The 19561-nt window shown below is 39.0% G+C and overlaps 1 protein-coding gene across 1 annotated transcript in view; it reads left to right on the top strand.

Moving 5' to 3' along the window:
* LOC149165125 (uncharacterized) overlaps positions 1–19561 on the top strand; it is a 39603-nt gene that overhangs the window by 19530 nt on the left and 512 nt on the right. The window contains 4 exon segments of the mRNA XM_089429717.1: positions 5079–5133; positions 5638–7111; positions 13293–13439; positions 13442–13584. Coding sequence (XP_089285843.1) covers positions 5079–5133; positions 5638–7111; positions 13293–13439; positions 13442–13584 — 1819 coding nt within the window.

The raw sequence follows: 19561 nt of genomic DNA, 5'->3' as shown, positions 1-19561 counted from the left end.
ACATCGAAATCATCTATTTCTCAAGATCTCCAAAAAGCCTTGGATAATCATTCCAAGGTATTTGAGACTCCCAAAGGCCTCCCACCTATTCGTGATCATGATCATACTATTCATTTGATTCCAGTAAGTGTTCCTCCAAACACCAGGCCTTATAGATATCCCTATGCCAAAAAGAGTGAAATTGAACGTATGGCTGCAGAAATGTTAGAGGTTGGTAAAATTCAACTTAGTCAAAGTTCTTTCTCTGCTCCAGTAGTATTGGTTCACAAGAAGGAAGGGTCATGGTGCATGTGTTTGGATTATATGGAACTCAACAAGCTCACTATTAAATATAAATTTCTCATTCCTGTCATTGATGAATTATTGGATGAATTGCATGGATAAATTTACTTCACCATGTTGGATCTTTAAGTAAATGGTAGTTGGGTCGTATTCTGTATGGGATTCCTGTACCAAACAATGTGAGGTCTAATTGGGACCTCATATCGGGGATATCCCTTTTATATTGTTGGCGGTATCCAACACTATCAACACTTAGCAGTTGAGGGTTTGGGACATGCTATCAATGTTTTTATAGTAGAGAGGAAACTTAAGAGACTCAAGTTATTTGAGGAAGAATATCTGACCTCCCAACAATAGTTTGTCAATGACATAATGTTAATGGGATGTCTTACTATTAAGGAAGCCCTAAAATTTTCTAAGGTGTTGGAAGAATTTATGGCTACTTGTATGACTGGGATTAATCTCGTCAAATATGAAATATTGTTCTTGAACACTGCACCAATTATTCAGGGACATGTACTAGAATTATGGGGAATAAGTGATGCAAGATAACTTCCAAATACCTAGGATCCCCTCTCATTACAACATATCTCAAGATAAAACATTGGACTAAAATCATTCATAATATAACAAATCAGTTAGACAGTTGGACATTCCATTCTCTTAACATAGCAGGCCAACTTGTGCTTCTCAAAGTGGTTATCCAAGCTATTCCCATGTATCTATTCCTCATCCAATGTTGCTCCTAATTGTATCTTGAGTCAAATTTACTCACTGTAATTCTCTTTTATGTTTGAGGGGGGGGGGGGGGGGGGGGGTGGTGGGGGCTCATGTGAAAGGAAATGGGCTTTAGTATCATAGGAAAGACTACACCTCCTTAAATCCAAGGGCATGCTTGGACTATGAGATCCAGAAACTCTTAACAAAAATTTGGGTGCAATTTTATGGTGGTGATGGCTCCAAGGAGGTAAGTGGTTTAAATATGGAACAAAAAATATAGTGAAAATATACCAAGCCAAAAACATGTCAAGATCCAACATTTCCCCATGGGCTCATCCATATTGAACCTTGCTTGTGAAGGAAAGCACCTTATTCAAGATCATTGTTTCTAGGAGGTAAAGAATGGAAAAATTGCTCAAGTTTGGAATGTTTCTTTGCATCAATTTCCCAAATTTTCTCCTCGAGTCGAGTTTCAAGACCTCATTCCATTATGAAGTCTCATCAAATCCTCTCAGTAGCTAATTATTGTAGTGGATCCTCAACATAAGCCAACTAATATTCATGGAAGTCCAAAGACTTATGTAGTGTCATGCCAACACACATATACATGGGCATGCTTAGGGATATTCATTAGTAAAGGCACATCTCTCTCTCTCTGAAGATCTAGGTAAATTGAGGTAGGGATAAACCTCTCAATGCACTTTATTTGTCAAGGAGGCCTATCAAATCAAAGCCAAAAAATATCAAACCCCTCACTTACAAATATGTTCATAGATTTCAGGACAAGATTATGCCATAACATCACTCATTTTGTCTAGCTTCTTTCCAATAAGAAAACTTCGACATGGGACAGGCTCCTATGCAAAAGGATTTGAAGGCCCTTCCATGTGTTTCTTCTATCACATCTCATAAGAAACCAATGAAAACCTACTTAATCTCTGTCCAATTTTAGGAAACCTTTGGCAAATATTTCTAACTATATTTCATCAAACTAGCATATATTCAACTTGCATCATTAACACGTCATCTTCTTGGTGATCCTCCCCCCTTTCAAACTGGATTCTCAATAGGGCTTGGACTCTACTCTTGGGGTTCCTTTTGTGGACCATATGGAAAGAAAGAAACACTAGGATCTTCCAAGGCTCCAATTCATTAGTGGAATCTCTCTGGAATCTCCTTTTCAATTACCTCTAGGAAACCATTCTTATTTCCTCATAGTCATCATCTAACAGGGAAGTCATTCAAGAATAAGTGCTTATTTTAAGAGGTTGGAAACTCGCTCCAAATGTTAGGGAACTCTATCACTCCATTAGTATATTTCTTCAATCATCTCTACAACATTGGTCATGCCCTCTTATGAATTTTTCTAAGCTCAATTTTGCTGGTGAACTAAAGGACAACACTGGAAAGGTCGGGTTTGGTAGAGTCCATTCACACATAGGTGTAATCCTATATCTGTAGGTAGGTCATATGGGGGTAAACATTAATAACTCCCCAAAACTCTATGCCCTTGAGTTTGGACTCATCCAAGCTCTCAAATTGAACCTCGTCAAACTCTACATGGAAGGTGACTCTCAACTAAGTAGTTGCTAAGTTGGTTCACACTCACTTATGGTTCATCTTCACTACAAATCTTGTATAGTTGGTGGTTGAAAATTTTCCTATCTAGAATTGCTCCATTTCTCCTTCGGGTTTTGGTGGTTCTCCCTTCCCATATAAGATGTAGTGGGAAGAAGCTAGTAGAAAAGCTTGCTAATGAAGGGTGTCAAACTTCTTCCTCCTTAATCAACTTCCTATCTGATTCTATCCCTACCTCTTAGCTTAAGGAGGACATCTCTATTATGGACTAGAAAGATCTATCTTCCCCAATTAGGGTGACCAACAGGGGGCATGGAATAGGATGTTTTATAGTGTTCCACTTCCCTATGCCATATCACCCTCTAGTTCACCACCCCGATTGACATAGCACTAAATGGTGTCTCAAAGGAGTCACCTGCCAAACTGCATGTTACTTTGCATTGATTTCCTCTTTTGTGGTAGTCTCCATCTCTTGTTTTGACGTAATGCTTTCTATTCTCATATTAACAACCATCCTTTGGTTGTTTCTCCTTCGCCTACCATGAATTTCAGTTGCAATTATTATCCATATTTATGAAGAAATGAAATGAAATACAGATATAAATAGAAACGCAGAGATACAACAAAAGAAAAAGTTCAATTCATTAATAACAAAGTACTTAAAATTGTTTTTATGCAGAATGGAAATAAATTAGCTTAGGCGATGATAGCTTATCTCTAAGAAGAGGTGTGGCAACTACATGCCTTCTGAACTATGCTATAATGAGGATCGAAGGTCTATTTATTATTAAGAAACAATGGAAAACCCAAAACATACAAAAACCTAACCCTAAGAGATGAGTCACAAAAAGTCTGTGGGCCCTGCTAGGTTAAATTGGTACAACAACTTCCCAGGGTTGTAACTTTGGTATACGATCTTCGTTTGACATGCACAATACCTTGTTAGAAAGATCAACCCGATAACTACAATTTTCGACTACAAACCTCATGCTATTGTCTATGGGTTTGCTCATTTTCCAAAAAAACGTCATTTAGGGCCTCAAAACGAATCTAGAAGTTTAGGACCCGAAAAACTGCCAAAAATAGTAAATTGTGCTACAATTAATGAAATTGAAAGAAACGATGGTGGGGGTTCAAGTGGAATAGGTGGGTGGCCATTAGCACCCACTTGGATCAAAATTTTGCCTGCGTTTTTCCTCCTCTTGGTTATCTTACTCCGACATTCCTCTCATCTTCGTTTGTGTTGATAGGAAGCACAAGAATATCTACAGTGCTCTCCAACTTGACCTTTGTCTTATAGGAGAGCATTATCATTTTCTTTGGTTTGCATTTTGTCCTGTGGTCTTATAGAATCTCTTCCTTTCTCAGTTCGTTCTCCTCTTGATATCCATGATGCACTAGAGAGCTATATGTCACCGTGGTGATGGAGGATGTGGCAATATTGGGGGTTCACGAGCTCAATTTCATGTTAAGGCCTATGCGTGACATTATCATGCCCATACACCCCCTAAGATACAATCATAGTACATGTAATTGAGGAAGAGGTTCCATAAGAGAGATAGGGTATGCTGGACTTTGAGGTGATGGATAACATTGCAACTTGGATCCCTGACACGGGGAATGCCAAGGAAAGACAAAATCACTATTTGTAGATAGTGTAATTGTATTGGCACATCAAACTACTCTCGAACAAAGTGTTGGTTAACAAACCAGAGGCCAGGGACAATATCCTACATAGTTTAGATGAACTGAAGTTGTTGATGACTTGGTCACCTAGAAAGTCTTATATAGTTTAGATGATGTTGATGACTTGCTCACCTAGAAATGTGTTCACTCCGGGCCTAGTAGTGGAGCCCCGTTGCAAGAATGCAAACTATCCCATCAATCTGGACAATTCTTTATCAACTTGATATCATGTTTCTCTATTTGTTATTATATATATGACACTTAAATTCTTGTTCAAGTAGTTACTATTCGTTTAGTTGGTTGTTCCTACATATAGTAGGACTATCTTCTTTTTGTTACCTTCTTGTCATACTCTAAATTAATATGACAGCAATATCAATTGTGTAAGGGCAACAATAGTAACCTTTACTGAAACCAAAAACTTAAAATTACAAAATTAAAAATTTGTAGGTAATGAAGATGAAATTGATACACAGGACCAAAAATAGGTTACATGCACTCGAGTTCGTTGAATGAAAGAATGCGGGTAACATGTGTCCACTTCATTGATGAAAGAATGCTAACGGTTTGAGGATGTTTCCTCAATGGACGCCTACAAATATTAACTCAACCTTGAACTATGGACTGTAACTGCCATCATCACCAGTGGGCGAAACATAATTCGTCTATTACAGTAACTGCCATCATCACCAGTGGGCGAAACACAATTCGTCTATTACAGCGCTCTGTATTGTTAAAGCTGGGAAAGAATAATCTCAAAATGAATCATTCTATCTCTATATTTTCTGCGAATTCTTTATTATTATGTGCAGTGAGGATGTGGCCATGGTGCGATTAACAGATAATTTTTCTTTAAGGTCTACACAGGTAGGAATGAAAGTCTGGGATTAATTGATCAAAAAATTGGAGGGCGACCATCAGTTTGTAAAAGGACTGAAATTGGTGATTGTATCAGTGAGAGTTCCACCAGTACAACTCAATCAAATCAGGTTTGCTTCTCTGGGCATTCTTGTATGGATGTTAAAGCCGTAGATTTTTACAACTAGTTAATGTTAAAATTAATGAAATTGTCTTTTAGAGTAATTATGTTGATTTATTTAAATTTTCGAACTATTTGATGTGGTTCATCCTAGCCACCGAATAATGTAGTTCACAGTGGCTACAACAATTTTTTTTGGGAAATAAACTGTATTCACAGTTTTGAAACTTATAATGAATTGAATTGGGCGTCTGTCGGTTAGTCTGGTTTTGAATTAGCAACAAACTTTAAATTCAAAGGGGAACTAAAATTTGATTCTTCAAAAAGTTATCAATGCTGCAGGTTGTTCACAGCTGTTAAGTTTGATATAATCTTGAGTTGAAACTTTTTAGGTTGTGGGTTTGACTGAGGTAAAGTGTGTGGGCTGTGCTGTTAATGGAGTTTCAGCCATGGCGAAAAAGAGAAAGAGAGCTAGGAAGGTGGAGGGATCAGTGGTGGGGTTGGTGAAGTGTATGGCGACTGTAGTAGAACGAACGCTGCTTTTGACACCATTGTTCTTTATTTTTGTTATATGTTTTTGGGCTATCAGAAACATGTTGCCTTTATCTGTTCTCCATGTCTGTCTTTCGAGCAGTAAGTTGAATAGGTATTGCTTGTCGGCCAGCACTACGCGCTTCCCACTTGAGGATGGCAAGATTAGTCTTGGTAGTGATGAGGAGAATCAAGAGGTCAGGCTGGCGAGTTCTGGCTTGAAGCTTGGGTCGCCATTGGTAAATGAGACTGTTAATGCGCTTGGAGGGTCTCTGAAACTGGAGATTACAGATACCAATATGGAGATTTCATCGCCACAGAAATTTGGAAATGTGTCAAATGAATTGACCATAATTGGGAACAAGAGTATTGATGGAGAAAACGTTACATTTGCTCGTGAATTGGTGAAAATATATGTGGAAGCTATTAGGTCTGACTCTATGCCTGCAGGCATGAAGGATCCAAGACATAAACAATGCAGAGGAAGGCAAATATATGTCTATGATATGCCCAAAAAGTTCAACTCAGAATTGCTAGAGCAATGTCACAGTCTGATTCCATTGTTCAATCTCTGTGATTATTTTACAAATGGAGGAATGGGGAAGGTCATGGAAAATTTTTATGAGCATTGGTATCAGACTTATCAATATGCCCTAGAGATTGCCTTACATTCCAGAATCTCAAAGCACCCATGTCTGATTTCAAATCCCGAGGAGGCCAATTTGTTCTACATTCCCTTCTATGGAGGCCTCGATGTGCTGAGATGGAACTTCAGGGAAAATATCAGTAGCCAGAAACGAGATGAACTCGCCATGGAGTTTGCCAATTGGCTTCAAGGTCAGCCATGGTGGAGGAGGTATGAGGGAAGAGATCATGTTCTGGTTCTGGGCAAGATCTCGTGGGATTTCAGGCGATTTCAGGATGGGGACTATTGGGGAAGCAGGCTGTTACACTTGCCTGAAATGCAGCTGGTTACGAAGCTTCTGATTGAACGCCATCCATGGGATGTGAATGAAATTGGAGTCCCACATCCCACTTTCTTCCATCCTCGTTCTGATAAAGATATTTGGCAATGGCAATGGCAGATCAACACGGCACAGAGACCTCATCTGGTGAGCTTCGCAGGTGCCCCGAGACTCAACAGCGAAGAAAGCATTCGTTCCATCCTCATCGACCAGTGTTTAAGCAGACCCGAGAGTTGCGAATATTTTAATTGCAATCCCGGCGTTTGTGAGACTTCTGAAAGCGCAGTGAAACTCTTCATGAAATCCGAATTCTGCCTTCAACCTACTGGTGACAGCCCTACTCGAAGATCCTTTTTCGATTCGCTTATATGTTGGGTATTTTTGATGGGGAAAATACCAAAAACCAAACATTCAAACACACACAGAGACAATGCTCTGTTTTACTTTACTCCAGGATCCTTTTGTGCACAGAAGACTTAAAAAAATTCACTGAGAGACAGAGTATTTCACCACCATAAAACATTCTATTCATTAAAACTTCATACAAAACCACACATGGTTTTCGCTACTTAAAAAAACTTCACAAAACATTACTGAATGTATTCGTGCACTGCTGTGCATACATCCTCTGGTTCTCTTCTTCTTTTACCGCACCATCAACGTTTTTCACTGCTGTGAATACGCATATATTTTACCTCCCGTGTGCAATACATAATGAAAAGTCAACACACTCAAAAAACATATTACATACGATTTTTTATTTTTAATACATGCCGTAAAAGTCATAGGCTTCTATTAAAACGTGCCCATACCTATGTTTTAAATGCACCATACCTTTTCATAAAAAAGAAACTTACGTGCTATATAAAAAAATATATTGTAATGTGCCCATACTCATATTAAAACGGGCCACCAAAATCTTGTACCAACATTAACTCTTTCACCTACGGCGGTCAACCAAAAGTTTAATCCACGCAAGCCTTTAATGCACCTCGTATGCAGCTTTAGTTCATCAACGGTGGAGAGCGATGGAGTAAATCCGACGGAGGTCAACAATATCGGAAGACCAACAAGTGCTGAAAGTTAACCTCCGAGAAAATGACGTTGCGTTACGTCAGGGCTGAACCACGTGTCAGCTCCAAATTGTATCGGAGCTCCTTCCCGGATTATTCCTTCATCGGCAAATCGCTCCGAGAAAATCCGGTGAACGGTTTCTGGCTTGGTTCACGGTTTCTGGTGGTCTGCGTTGAAATTAGATTTCAACACTCCCCTTTAATTTCAACAGCTGGGCATTCAGTCATACCCAGACACTTTCTCAAAAATTCAAAGCTCTTCTGATCAAGTGGCTTTGTCAAGATGTCTGCTACCTGTTCTTGAGTCCTGCAATGTTCTAGGACAATTTCTCCATTGTTCACTAATCCTCTGATGTAGTGAAACCTTGTATCAATGTGTTTCGTTCTCTTATGAAACACTGAATTCTTTGACAATGCAATAGCTGAGCTATTGTCACAAAAGATGACTGTCGCTTTTGCCTGCTCTTGGCCTAAGCTTCTCAACATTCTTCTCATCCACACTGCTTGACATGCTGCTGCTGTAGCTGCCACATATTCAGCCTCTGCTGTAGACAATGCTACAATGGACTGCTTCTTAGAAGCCCATGAAATGGCTCCTGAACCCATATGAAAAAACATAACCGGAAGTGCTCTTTCGATCATCTACACTTCCAGCCCAATCGCTATCAGTGTAACCAACCAAATCTGAACTTTTTGAGACACTATATAATATGCCAAACATTTTGGTACCTTTGACATACCTCAAAATTCTCTTTGCTGCCTGCCAATGTGCCTCCTTCGGCCTCTCCATAAATCTGGAAATTAAACTAACAGCATACATTAAATCAGGCCTAGTTGCTGTTAAATACATAAGGCTGCCTACAATACTTTTGTACAGGCTAGGATCAAAATCCTTGCTGCTGTCCTCTCTGCTGAGTTTTAATCCCATTACTGTGGGAGTGATTGCTGCCTTGCATTCTTCCATCTTAAATCTGTCCAAAACTTGATTTACATATCTTGCTTGAGATATAAAAATTCCTTTTTCATTTTGATCTACTTCTATGCCTAAGAAGTATCTCAAGAAACCCATGTCAGTCATTTCAAATTCATCCTTCATGACTGATTTAAAATTCTTAATGAGCTGATCATCATTACCTGTGAAAATAACATCATCAACATATAAGACAACAATTAAAATTTTACCATCCTTTTCTTTGATGTAGACTGTGGGTTCTCCTTCACATTTGTCAAATTCATTATCTAATAGATATGAATCTATCCGGCTGTACCATGCTCTTGGCGCTTGCTTCAGCCCATAAAGAGCTTTCTTCAATTTGCACACTTTGTGCTCTTCACCTTTCTTCTCATATCCAAGAGGCTGTTCCACATAGACCTCTTCCATTAACACTCCATTTAGGAATGCTGACTTCACGTCCATTTGGTAGACTTTCCATTTGTTTTGAGCTGCTATGGACAGCACTGCTCTCACGGTTTCCATTCTTGCAACCGGGGCGAAAGTCTCCTCATAATCTCTCCCATACTGCTGCTTGTAGCCTTTGACAACCAGCCTTGCCTTGTGCCTTTCAATCTTGCCTTCAGCATTGCTCTTGGTCTTGTAGACCCATTTCACACCAATGACTTCTTTGCCTTTTGGTAACTCAACCAAATCCCATGTTTTGTTTCTCTCTATGGCATTCATCTCCTCATCCATAGCTTCTATCCATTTCTTATCTTTAATAGCTTCTTCAAAATGAATAGGATCATCAACATGACAATACAAGGCAAATAAGGAATTCATTCCTTCTTCATAAATTTCACTTAGATTTCTAAACTTCTTACCTCGTTCACTTGGTGTGCAAGTGCTTGAAGATGCACTTGAATTTCCTCCTTGTGGTGTGCTTGGAGAAGCACTCTCATTGATCCTCAATGGTGTACCTTGCTGTCCTTGTGTTGGCGCTGTTGTTTGGGGATTCATTTCAGCCACCTCCTCTTCATCTTCATCATGAGACAAACAGTTCTTGACATTGACTGTTTTCTCTATGCTTCCATCCCAAGCTTCCTCTTCTATGAATTGAACATCCCTGCTGACAAAGAACTTCTTGGTAGATGGAATGTACAGCCTGTAGGCTTTGGATTCATCACTGTATCCAATGAAGATGCATTTCTCCCCTTTGCTGTCCAACTTCCTCCTTAGCTGATCTGGTATGTGTGCATAGCCCACACACCCAAAAACTCTCATGTGGGTGACTCCTTGCTTTCTCCCACTCCATGCCTCTTCTGGCACTTTGTTCATGACTGCTTTTGTAGGACACCTGTTCAATATATAAACTGCACAATGTACAGCTTCAGCCCAATACTCATTTGGCAAATGCTTTGCCTTCAACATGCTCCTTGCCATCTCCATGATGGTTCTGTTCTTCCTTTCAGCAACTCCATTTTGCTGTGGGGTGTACCGAGTTGTAAACTGTTTATGAATTCCATTTTCTCTACAAAATCTTAGGAATTCCTTGGAGATATATTCACCTCCTCTATCAGTTCTCAAAACTTTAATGTGCAGCCCGCTTTGGTTTTCAACAAATGCTTTGAAGTTTTGGAATTTCTCAAAGACTTCACTTTTGTTCTTGAGGAAATATATCCAAGTCTTTCTTGTAAAATCATCAATGAATGTCAAGAAATATAGGCTGCCTGCTAATGATGGAGCTTGCATTGGTCCACACAAATCTGAGTGGATAATCTCTAAGGGTGTCTTTGCCCTTATACTCTTCCCTGATGGAAAACTTTCTCTATGTTGTTTTCCCAAAATGCAGCCTTCACATAGGCTGTCCGGTTTCTCTATCAATGGTAATCCCTTTACCATTCCTTTTCTGCTCAATAAGTTTAGACCTCCAAAATTTAGATGCCCAAATCTCAAGTGCCATAACCAGTTCTCATCCTTTGGCACGCTTTGGAAGGCCTCTTCGGTGACTGCTGCCATTTCCCTTTTGTTCTTCATGTCTGCCCTGATCCGGAGAGGGAACATCCTGTTCCTTGTCATCTTCACTTCAGCAATGCATCTTTTGCTGGGTGGTATATCCATGATGGTGCACACATCATTTTTAAAGAAAACATTGTAGCCCTTATGGACAAGCTGTCCAATACTCAAGAGATTACATCTCATTCCGGGGACATAGTAGACATCTGCTATGGTTTTCCTTTCTCCTTGCTTTGAAAGTATTTTTATTTCTCCTTTTCCCATAACAGACACTTTACTATCAGTTCCTAGTGTGACTTCTGATTTCACATTTTTATCTAGAGCAGAAAAGAAGGCTATATTTCCGGTCATATGGTTGCTGCAACCTGAGTCTAAAAACCATATGTCCTCACTATGTGTTTCAGCCATGTTACAAGCTAACAGAACATTTTCTTGACTGCTGTTTTCTCTTGTAACATTTGCATTTTGTCTGCTGTTCATATCATGTTGTTTCTTTCTGCAATCACTAGCATAATGTCCATACTTTTTGCAATAATAGCATTGAACATTGGATTTATCATACCTTTGTCCTTGAGCATGATGTTGATCTCTTTGTTGGCTGCTGCCTTGGCCTTGGTTCTGATTTGGATTGCTGCCTCTTCCTTGTGCATTTGATGGGTTGTTCCTTCCTCCTCTGTTCTGGCTTCTGCCTCTTCCTCTTTTGTTTCCTCTGCCTTGACCTCTGCCTCTTCCAAAGGACATCTGGGTCTTGAAGGCTTGCTCAAGAGATGAGTTTTCATTCCTACTCAACCTCTGCTCATGTGTTATCAGTGATGCATGCAGCTCATCAACTGAATAGCTTGAGAGATCCTTTGTCTCTTCAATGGTGGTGACTATGGCATCAAACCTTGAGGGTAAGACCCTCAATATTTTCTCCACAATTCTTCTGTCTTCAATGGTTTCTCCATGAGTTCTCATTTGTGTGATTACACCAATCACATGAGTGAAGAATGAGTCAATGTTATCTGACTCCTTCATGTTCAAGTTCTCAAAATCCTTTCTCAGCAATTGTAGCTTTGCTGTCTTCACTCTCTCCATGCCTTGATAGGCTGTCTTGAGGGTTTGCCATGCTTCATTGGCTGTCTTAGCTGCTGCTAACCTTGGAAACATACTCTGGTCTACTGCTAGATACAACAACACACGGGCTTTTGAATCTTTCTTCCTATTGTTCTTCAGCAGATCCTTCTCTCCTTGAGTTAATGCATTGAACTCAGTTTCATCTGCTGGTTCTTCAAAGCCTTCTTCAACTATTTCCCATAAATCTTGGGAAGCAAGCAGAGCTGTCATAGTTATTGACCAGTAGTCATAGTTCTTCCCATTAAACTGTGGGAGCTGGGTGTTAAACAAACCCATACCAGTGCTTGTGCTGGCCATTCCTTGTATTCTGATCTATGCCTCTAAATCCTTGACTGTGTGTTTAAAACAAATCACTGCTTCTTCAGCAACACAAAAAAAAAACTTTTTTGGAATACCTGAATCTTTTGATGTCTGAGTCTTCTGTCTGCCTGAGAAGTTTTGCTGCTGCAACAACCTTCTCCCTTCAGCTTCTTTGTCTCCTCAAAGAGCCTAAGCCTGCTCTGATACCACTGTTGGGGATTTTTGATGGGGAAAATACCAAAAACCAAACATTCAAACACACACAGAGACAATGCTCTGTTTTACTTTACTCCAGGATCCTTTTGTGCACAGAAGACTTAAAAAAATTCACTGAGAGACAGAGTATTTCACCACCATAAAACATTCTATTCATTAAAACTTCATACAAAACCACACATGGTTTTCGCTACTTAAAAAAACTTCACAAAACATTACTGAATGTATTCGTGCACTGCTGTGCATACATCCTCTGGTTCTCTTCTTCTTTTACCGCACCATCAACGTTTTTCACTGCTGTGAATACGCATATATTTTACCTCCCGTGTGCAATACATAATGAAAAGTCAACACACTCAAAAAACATATTACATACGATTTTTTATTTTTAATACATGCCGTAAAAGTCATAGGCTTCTATTAAAACGTGCCCATACCTATGTTTTAAATGCACCATACCTTTTCATAAAAAAGAAACTTACGTGCTATATAAAAAAATATATTGTAATGTGCCCATACTCATATTAAAACGGGCCACCAAAATCTTGTACCAACATTAACTCTTTCACCTACGGCGGTCAACCAAAAGTTTAATCCACGCAAGCCTTTAATGCACCTCGTATGCAGCTTTAGTTCATCAACGGTGGAGAGCGATGGAGTAAATCCGACGGAGGTCAACAATATCGGAAGACCAACAAGTGCTGAAAGTTAACCTCCGAGAAAATGACGTTGCGTTACGTCAGGGCTGAACCACGTGTCAGCTCCAAATTGTATCGGAGCTCCTTCCCGGATTATTCCTTCGTTGGCAAATCGCTCCGAGAAAATCCGGTGAACGGTTTCTGGCTTGGTTCACGGTTTCTGGTGGTCTGCGTTGAAATTAGATTTCAACATTATAGCAGGATGCATTCCCGTACTGTTCAATCCCTTTACAGCATATTATCAGTATCCATGGCATCTGCCTGCTAATGAGAGCTCCTATTCAGTTTACATAGCAGAAGAGACTGTTAAAGAAAGGAAGATAAATGTAATAGAGGTTCTGCAGAAGATGAACAAAGGAAGGAAATGAGAAAGACCATAATCCAGGAAATTATGCCTCGTGTAGTATATGGTGACCCAGATTCAAGGTTTGATGAATTCCAGGATGCTTTTATGATTTCCTTGGACAATATTTTCTGGAGAACAGAGAAGGCCCGTATCTAAATGAAATGAACCAAGAATGAACCCGATTGGGTCCATGATAATTCCATGTGTGTGTTGGCAACAAGGGCAGAGAAGCCCATATACACCACCTCTCTTTTTCTTTTTTGATCGACAGGGTTTTTTTTTATTGCAGGAATCTTGAATTTCATTATTAACCGAATACTTCATAATACTGGTATGAATCTTGAATTTCATTATTAACGGAATACTTCATAATACAGGTATTGCCAATTAAGCCGCCCATGTGCTAAGTCATGGAAATATTGTTTTGTACTAGGCATGATTGAACAATCTGGCGTTCCCTGTATTTGTATTTGCAAATGAAACCATTGAAATGGCGAGGCAACTGTCATTAGAAATTGCACAGACGTTTAAAGAGCAGAATTGATGGATTCGCAGAATAAATTCTCATGTATTTATATGATTTTCTAAAATTTTAAATATAATAATTTTCTTTATCATAATTCAGTTGTTAAATTAACCATGAGAATAACCAGCAGTGAGAACAGTTATGACTGACTGCTATATTGTTTTTGCCTATCACTCACTCAAAATGTTTTCTCAATTGGTATTGGTTTTTTTATGGTTTATAAATTTATAAAAATCAATGGGCATCAACTTTGGTGTGAAATGAGATAGTGGAAAGAAGCTTCAGAAGATTGGGTGTGTACTTTTTTTCCTTCTCTGGTGGAATCAGAAAAACATTTCATTTTGGACTGTTATGTTTTCAGGGCATTATGGCAATATATTAACAACCGTTTTTTGGCACTGTTTGAATTTTAAGATAAAGAACTAAAAATATCAACCAACCGATCATCAATTTGAATAAGAAAACTATTAAAATGCAAAAAAAAACCTGAACTTTAGATATTAAGCAATCTCATTCATTTTTAAATAAATTATTTCATCTTTAAAATATTTTCACCTTTTTATTATCATATAATTTAATTATAATAAATAATAATATCATTTTACCATTTAATTATAATAAATATAAGTTGGGGTTGTCCAAAACTGAAATTGGTGTTTTGGTATTTGAATTTGAATATTAAAATATCCCCAATATATGCTGTCGCAATATTGATTTTTATCTATGGTGTGCGGGTAATCCCTACGAACTAATATTGCAGAGTAGCGAAATTCTATGGTCTGAGCCACAGACTCTCCCTTTCGTGTATAGATTGCGGACTAGCGAAATTCTGTGGTCGGAGCCAGAGACTCTCCCGTTTGTGTATAGATTTAATCCCTGCGGTGCAGGTTTCGCTCGGTTGTAAACATTTTCTTTTCTTAATAGTAATAATAAATATTATAATAAATTGAGTTTATTCGAGCAGAAAAGAGAGTGCACTGCAGTTACTGGTGTGTGCGTGATACCCGCAGAAAAGATAGAATGACCTGAAAAGTACAGGCGTAGTCGCCAATCTTTCGGAGATCTGGCCGCTATTTGTTGGAATGTTAATTCCAACTTCAGGTTGCAGACAACCGCTCCTCCAAAACCACCAGTATATCGGATCGCCTTCGACCAGCAGGTAGTTTTCGTATGTTCGAATCCGATGCAATCAACCGTGGATGCGTGTTCCTCCCTCTTCGTCATTATCTCTGACATTTCGGGACGTAATGGTCAGTAATGTAATGGCTCCCGATATCTCCATCCACCGTCCAATTATTTTCATCGCTCTCCACCGTCGATTGCTCCAAACCTGCATACGTGCAACATTTAATACTTGCGTGGAGTAATTTGAAGTTTGATTGACCGCCGTAAAACATTCAATGCATAGTTATGTGGTTCGTAAGTGTTTGGTAAAACATTGAATATTAACTACACTAGCGGTATGGTCACATATTATGTGTCTTATTTTTTTAAAAAAGAGCGTTGACCATATGTATTGAAAAACCCACGGTAGTAGAATTTTTTTTATAACGAGCCATAAAAAATATGCTTGTGTGGTATTGTTGCACACGGGAGAGAGTATGTGCAGCATTGAATATTAACTACACTAGCGGTATGGTCACATATTATGTGTCTTATTTTTTTAAAAAAGAGCGTTGACCATATGTATTGAAAAACCCACGGTAGTAGAATTTTTTTTATAACGAGCCATAAAAAATATGCTTGTGTGGTATTGTTGCACACGGGAGAGAGTATGTGCAGCAGCGAAAGTCATGGTATTGCACAGCAGTGCATATGAAAAAAACAAGGGAAGCACACGTATGTTTTTCATTTTTGATATAACGAGCCAAATGAATAATGCTCGAAGTTGTGATGTGCAGTGCATATGAAAAAAAACAAGGGAAGCACATGTATGTTTTTCATTTTTGATATAACGAGCCAAATGAATAATGCTCGAAGTTGTAATATTTTACATCAGCACATGTTGTGAAATGAGAAAGGCGCAGCACGGAAAGAGGAGTGAAGCAAGGTAAATATTGCACAGCAGTGTGGGGAGTATATGCATATAATTGTTATTTGTGGAGCTGCATATAAATTTTTTTTCAGCAGTATGTGTTAAAAATATTTTTCACAGCAGTGGATGTAAAAGGGGTTTTACAGCAGTAAACCCAGCACAGTAAATTCTCAGGAGGAGACAGAGTTTTGTTTTTGATGGGTGAAAGTAATTTTGGTGAATCCCTCTCAGTAAAAGAGGATGAATGTTGTTTCAGGCATTTTATATTTTAATGAATACAAGGATTTTTATGGCTGTGTAATACTCTGTTCTGAGAATTTTTATTAGAAGGCTTCCCTGTGCAAAAGATCCCGTTGAGAGGAAACAGAGCATTGCCTCTGTGGAGTTCATTTTGTTTGTTTTTGGGATTTTCTCAGAAAAATCCCCAACAGTGGTATCAGAGCTGGTCCAGGCTCTTTGATGGTGACAGAGCAGGTTCAGGCTCTTTGAAGTGTCAAAGAAGCTGAAGGAAGGTTTCTTTGTTGCAGCAGCTTCTCCAGCAGCGTGAAGACTCAGCAAAAGGATTCAGGTATTTCTCAGATTAATTTTCTGTGTTGCTGTTGAAGAAACAGTGAGTCATTTTAAAAACACAGTCAGCTATTTTAAGCATAGTTAAGAATGGCAAGGTCAAAGAAAAAGGTCTCCAAACCTCCTAAGGTTGTGTCTCCCTCTACTATTAAAATAGAAGACAATTTATTTGAAAGCATTCTATTTGAGGCTCCAAGGTTCGATGGGAACTTTGATATGTGGGAAATAAAAATGAGGGCTTTCTTAAAGTCTGAAGGGATTGAAATTTGGGAATCAGTGATTGATGATAGCAAGAAGGATAAAGAATCCAAGAAGTGTAATGCACAAGCAGCAAAAATAATCTTGGATGGACTCCCTGATTCTATAAAGAAGAATCTAGGAAAATATTCATCAGCAAAGGAGATATGGGACAGACTTCATGACCTTCATGCAAAGGGAGCACTGACCATGACCATCAGTGAAGAAGAAAATTCTGAACCCATCATAGAAGCTGAAAATGAGAAGGTTGACCTCATCAAGCTTCAAGTAAAAGAAAGGGATGAAGAGCTCGTCAAGCTTAAGAAGGAACTTGATCAATGCAAGAGGAAACATCATGAAGAAGTCATATCTATGACAAATCAGCTGAATAAAGCAAAGAAGCAGGAAGATGTCTTGTCAAGTCAACTTGAACAAAGGCACAAGAGAGTGAACAAGCTTGTAGAAGAGATTGGACAGTACAAGGTAGAGGTCTCCTCCCTTAAGTCTGAATTACAAGAAGCCAAGAAGCAGGCACAAGAAGCTAAGAAGAAAATGGAGAGCAGTCAAGCAGAAATCTCCAAAATGAAGTCAGATATAATCTCCCTTAAAATAGCAGCAGCTGAAGCTACTCGTAGCAAGGAAGAAACTGAGGAACAACTTGCAAAGAAGAATGATGAATGTGAAAAATTAGAAGAAGAGATTGTCCTCCTCAGGAAAAAGGTTGAAGGGATGAACAAAATCATGAAGAGCTCTCAAGCCTTGGATGACATGCTCAGCTATCATAGATCTCCATCTGATAAATCAGGACTTGGGTATGTAGGTGAACCCTCAAACAAGAATGAAAATGCTTTAAGCAAAGGAGATGTGAAGAAGCCAGAAAGAAATTGTGATGCTCCTAGTTCCAGCAAAGGCAAGGAGAAAGATCAAGGCTACAATAGAAGAAATCCTACTCCAAGTAGAAAACCAGCTCCAAGAAGAAATGTAGCTGATGTCAAAGAGGCAAGATGCAATGGTTATCATCAAAGAATCTCAAGGCAGCAAGGCTTCAGAAGCACATCAAGGAAACCTCCATCTCCAAGGTACCAAAGTTCATTTTTTGGTTATTGTTATTCTTGCTCAAATTTTGGCCATAAGGCAAAAGACTGTAGAGCATTTCATGGAGATAGATGTTATGGTCTCCGACAATCTCCAAGAAACAATTTTACAAGAAGAAATCATGAATTCTTATTCATTAACAATGTAGAATGTTTCAAGTGTCATAACATTGGGCATATGGCACGTGATTGTAACTTAACATGCGCTCCTATGCAAGCTAGACCCACACAAAAGAAGAAAGTTACACAAGTATGGAGAATGAAGGAAATACAGCCTGAAAGCCCCTTGAGCTCCCTAGTTGATCTAAGGTTCTTTTGAGAAAACTTTGCTGAAAGAAAACAAGGCATACAGTTAAGGGGAGCCTGTAATTTTTTTTATCATAATTGCTGAACTGTTTTAACAGTCATTCTTTGATGAAGATCTTGTTATAGGGGAGAGATATGGAATTAAATCTGCCATAACAGCGAAAAAAAAAAAGTCTGCAGGGCATGGAGATTGTGTGGAGGATGTATTGCAGCGCAGCAGTCGCAAATGAAATCTTTTTGTTAATCGCTCTGAAATGTAATATGCAGCAGTATTGAAAAATGTAATTTTTTTATCACATATGCAATGCAATATGCACAAAAGTGCATAAAGAAAAACAGGGGCAGCGTTGAAATGTAAAGTGCAGCAGCGCGATAAGAAAAATGCAAAGCAAGGAGACCCGCACAACAGTGCAAAGGCAGAACATAGAACAGGGGCAGCGTGGAAACTTTTGTGTGTGGAGCACATGGATTAGATGCACAGCAGTGCATTGTGTAAATAAAAAAAATGAAGACGAAGATTGTGTGAAGCAAGGGTGTAAAAAGGAACAGGGGCAGCCCGTGTTAATTTTTTTTGTGTGGAGAATGAAGCGCAACAGCGTGAGGATGATTCCTTTTATATGCAAGTAACACAGTGTAATGAGTGAAACGAAAAGGGCAGCAAATGAAGAAAATAGAATGAGATGCATAGAAGTGCAGTGAGGGTAACGGACACAGCAGTGTGAGAAATTTTTTACGCACAACAGTGCAAATTGCAGAGGCAACGCAGCAGCGAATAAAAACCCAGAGGAGACAGAGTCTATGGTTATGGGTATGGACAGTAGTGCATAAGAAAAAGGCAGCAGCGTGATGGCAAGAAGAAGAAGCACAACAGTGCAAAGAAAATGAAACCAGAGAAGTGAGAATGAAGAAATGTGTTTTTACACATCAGTGAAAAGGTGAATGAAGCAAGAGGATTTTTATTTACAGCAGGAAATGTAAGTAAATATTTTGATTACAACAGTATAAGCAAAACTCTGTTTTACAGCAGTTAATGTAAATGAGATTTTTACACAACAGCAATGTAAAATCTCATGAGGAAAACAGAGTAATATTTTCGGTTTTTTTGGAACTGCATCTAAAGCAGTGTCTGGTTGTAATCCCTCTGTGAGAGGAAGTGAAGTTCTTGTTGAATCCCTCTGTTAAAGAGGAAGGTGCTTTTCAGCACAGTGTCATGGTGAATCCCTCAGTCAAGAGGAAGATGCTTTTCAGCATAGTGTGGTAAATCCCTCTCTCAAGAGGAAGATGCTTGTTAGCATATACTGGTGAATCCCTCTGTCAAGAGGAAGGTGCTCTTCAGCACAGTCTCAGGTGAATCCC

This window comes from Pinus tabuliformis, chromosome 5_1 (genome assembly GCF_031772625.1).
Source record: "Pinus tabuliformis cultivar Carrire ecotype Pingquan chromosome 5_1, CPIR1, whole genome shotgun sequence".
Lineage (NCBI taxonomy): Eukaryota > Viridiplantae > Streptophyta > Pinopsida > Pinales > Pinaceae > Pinus > Pinus tabuliformis.
The sequence above is the reverse complement of the archived record's forward strand: the minus strand, read 5'-3'. Positions and strand labels throughout refer to the sequence as shown.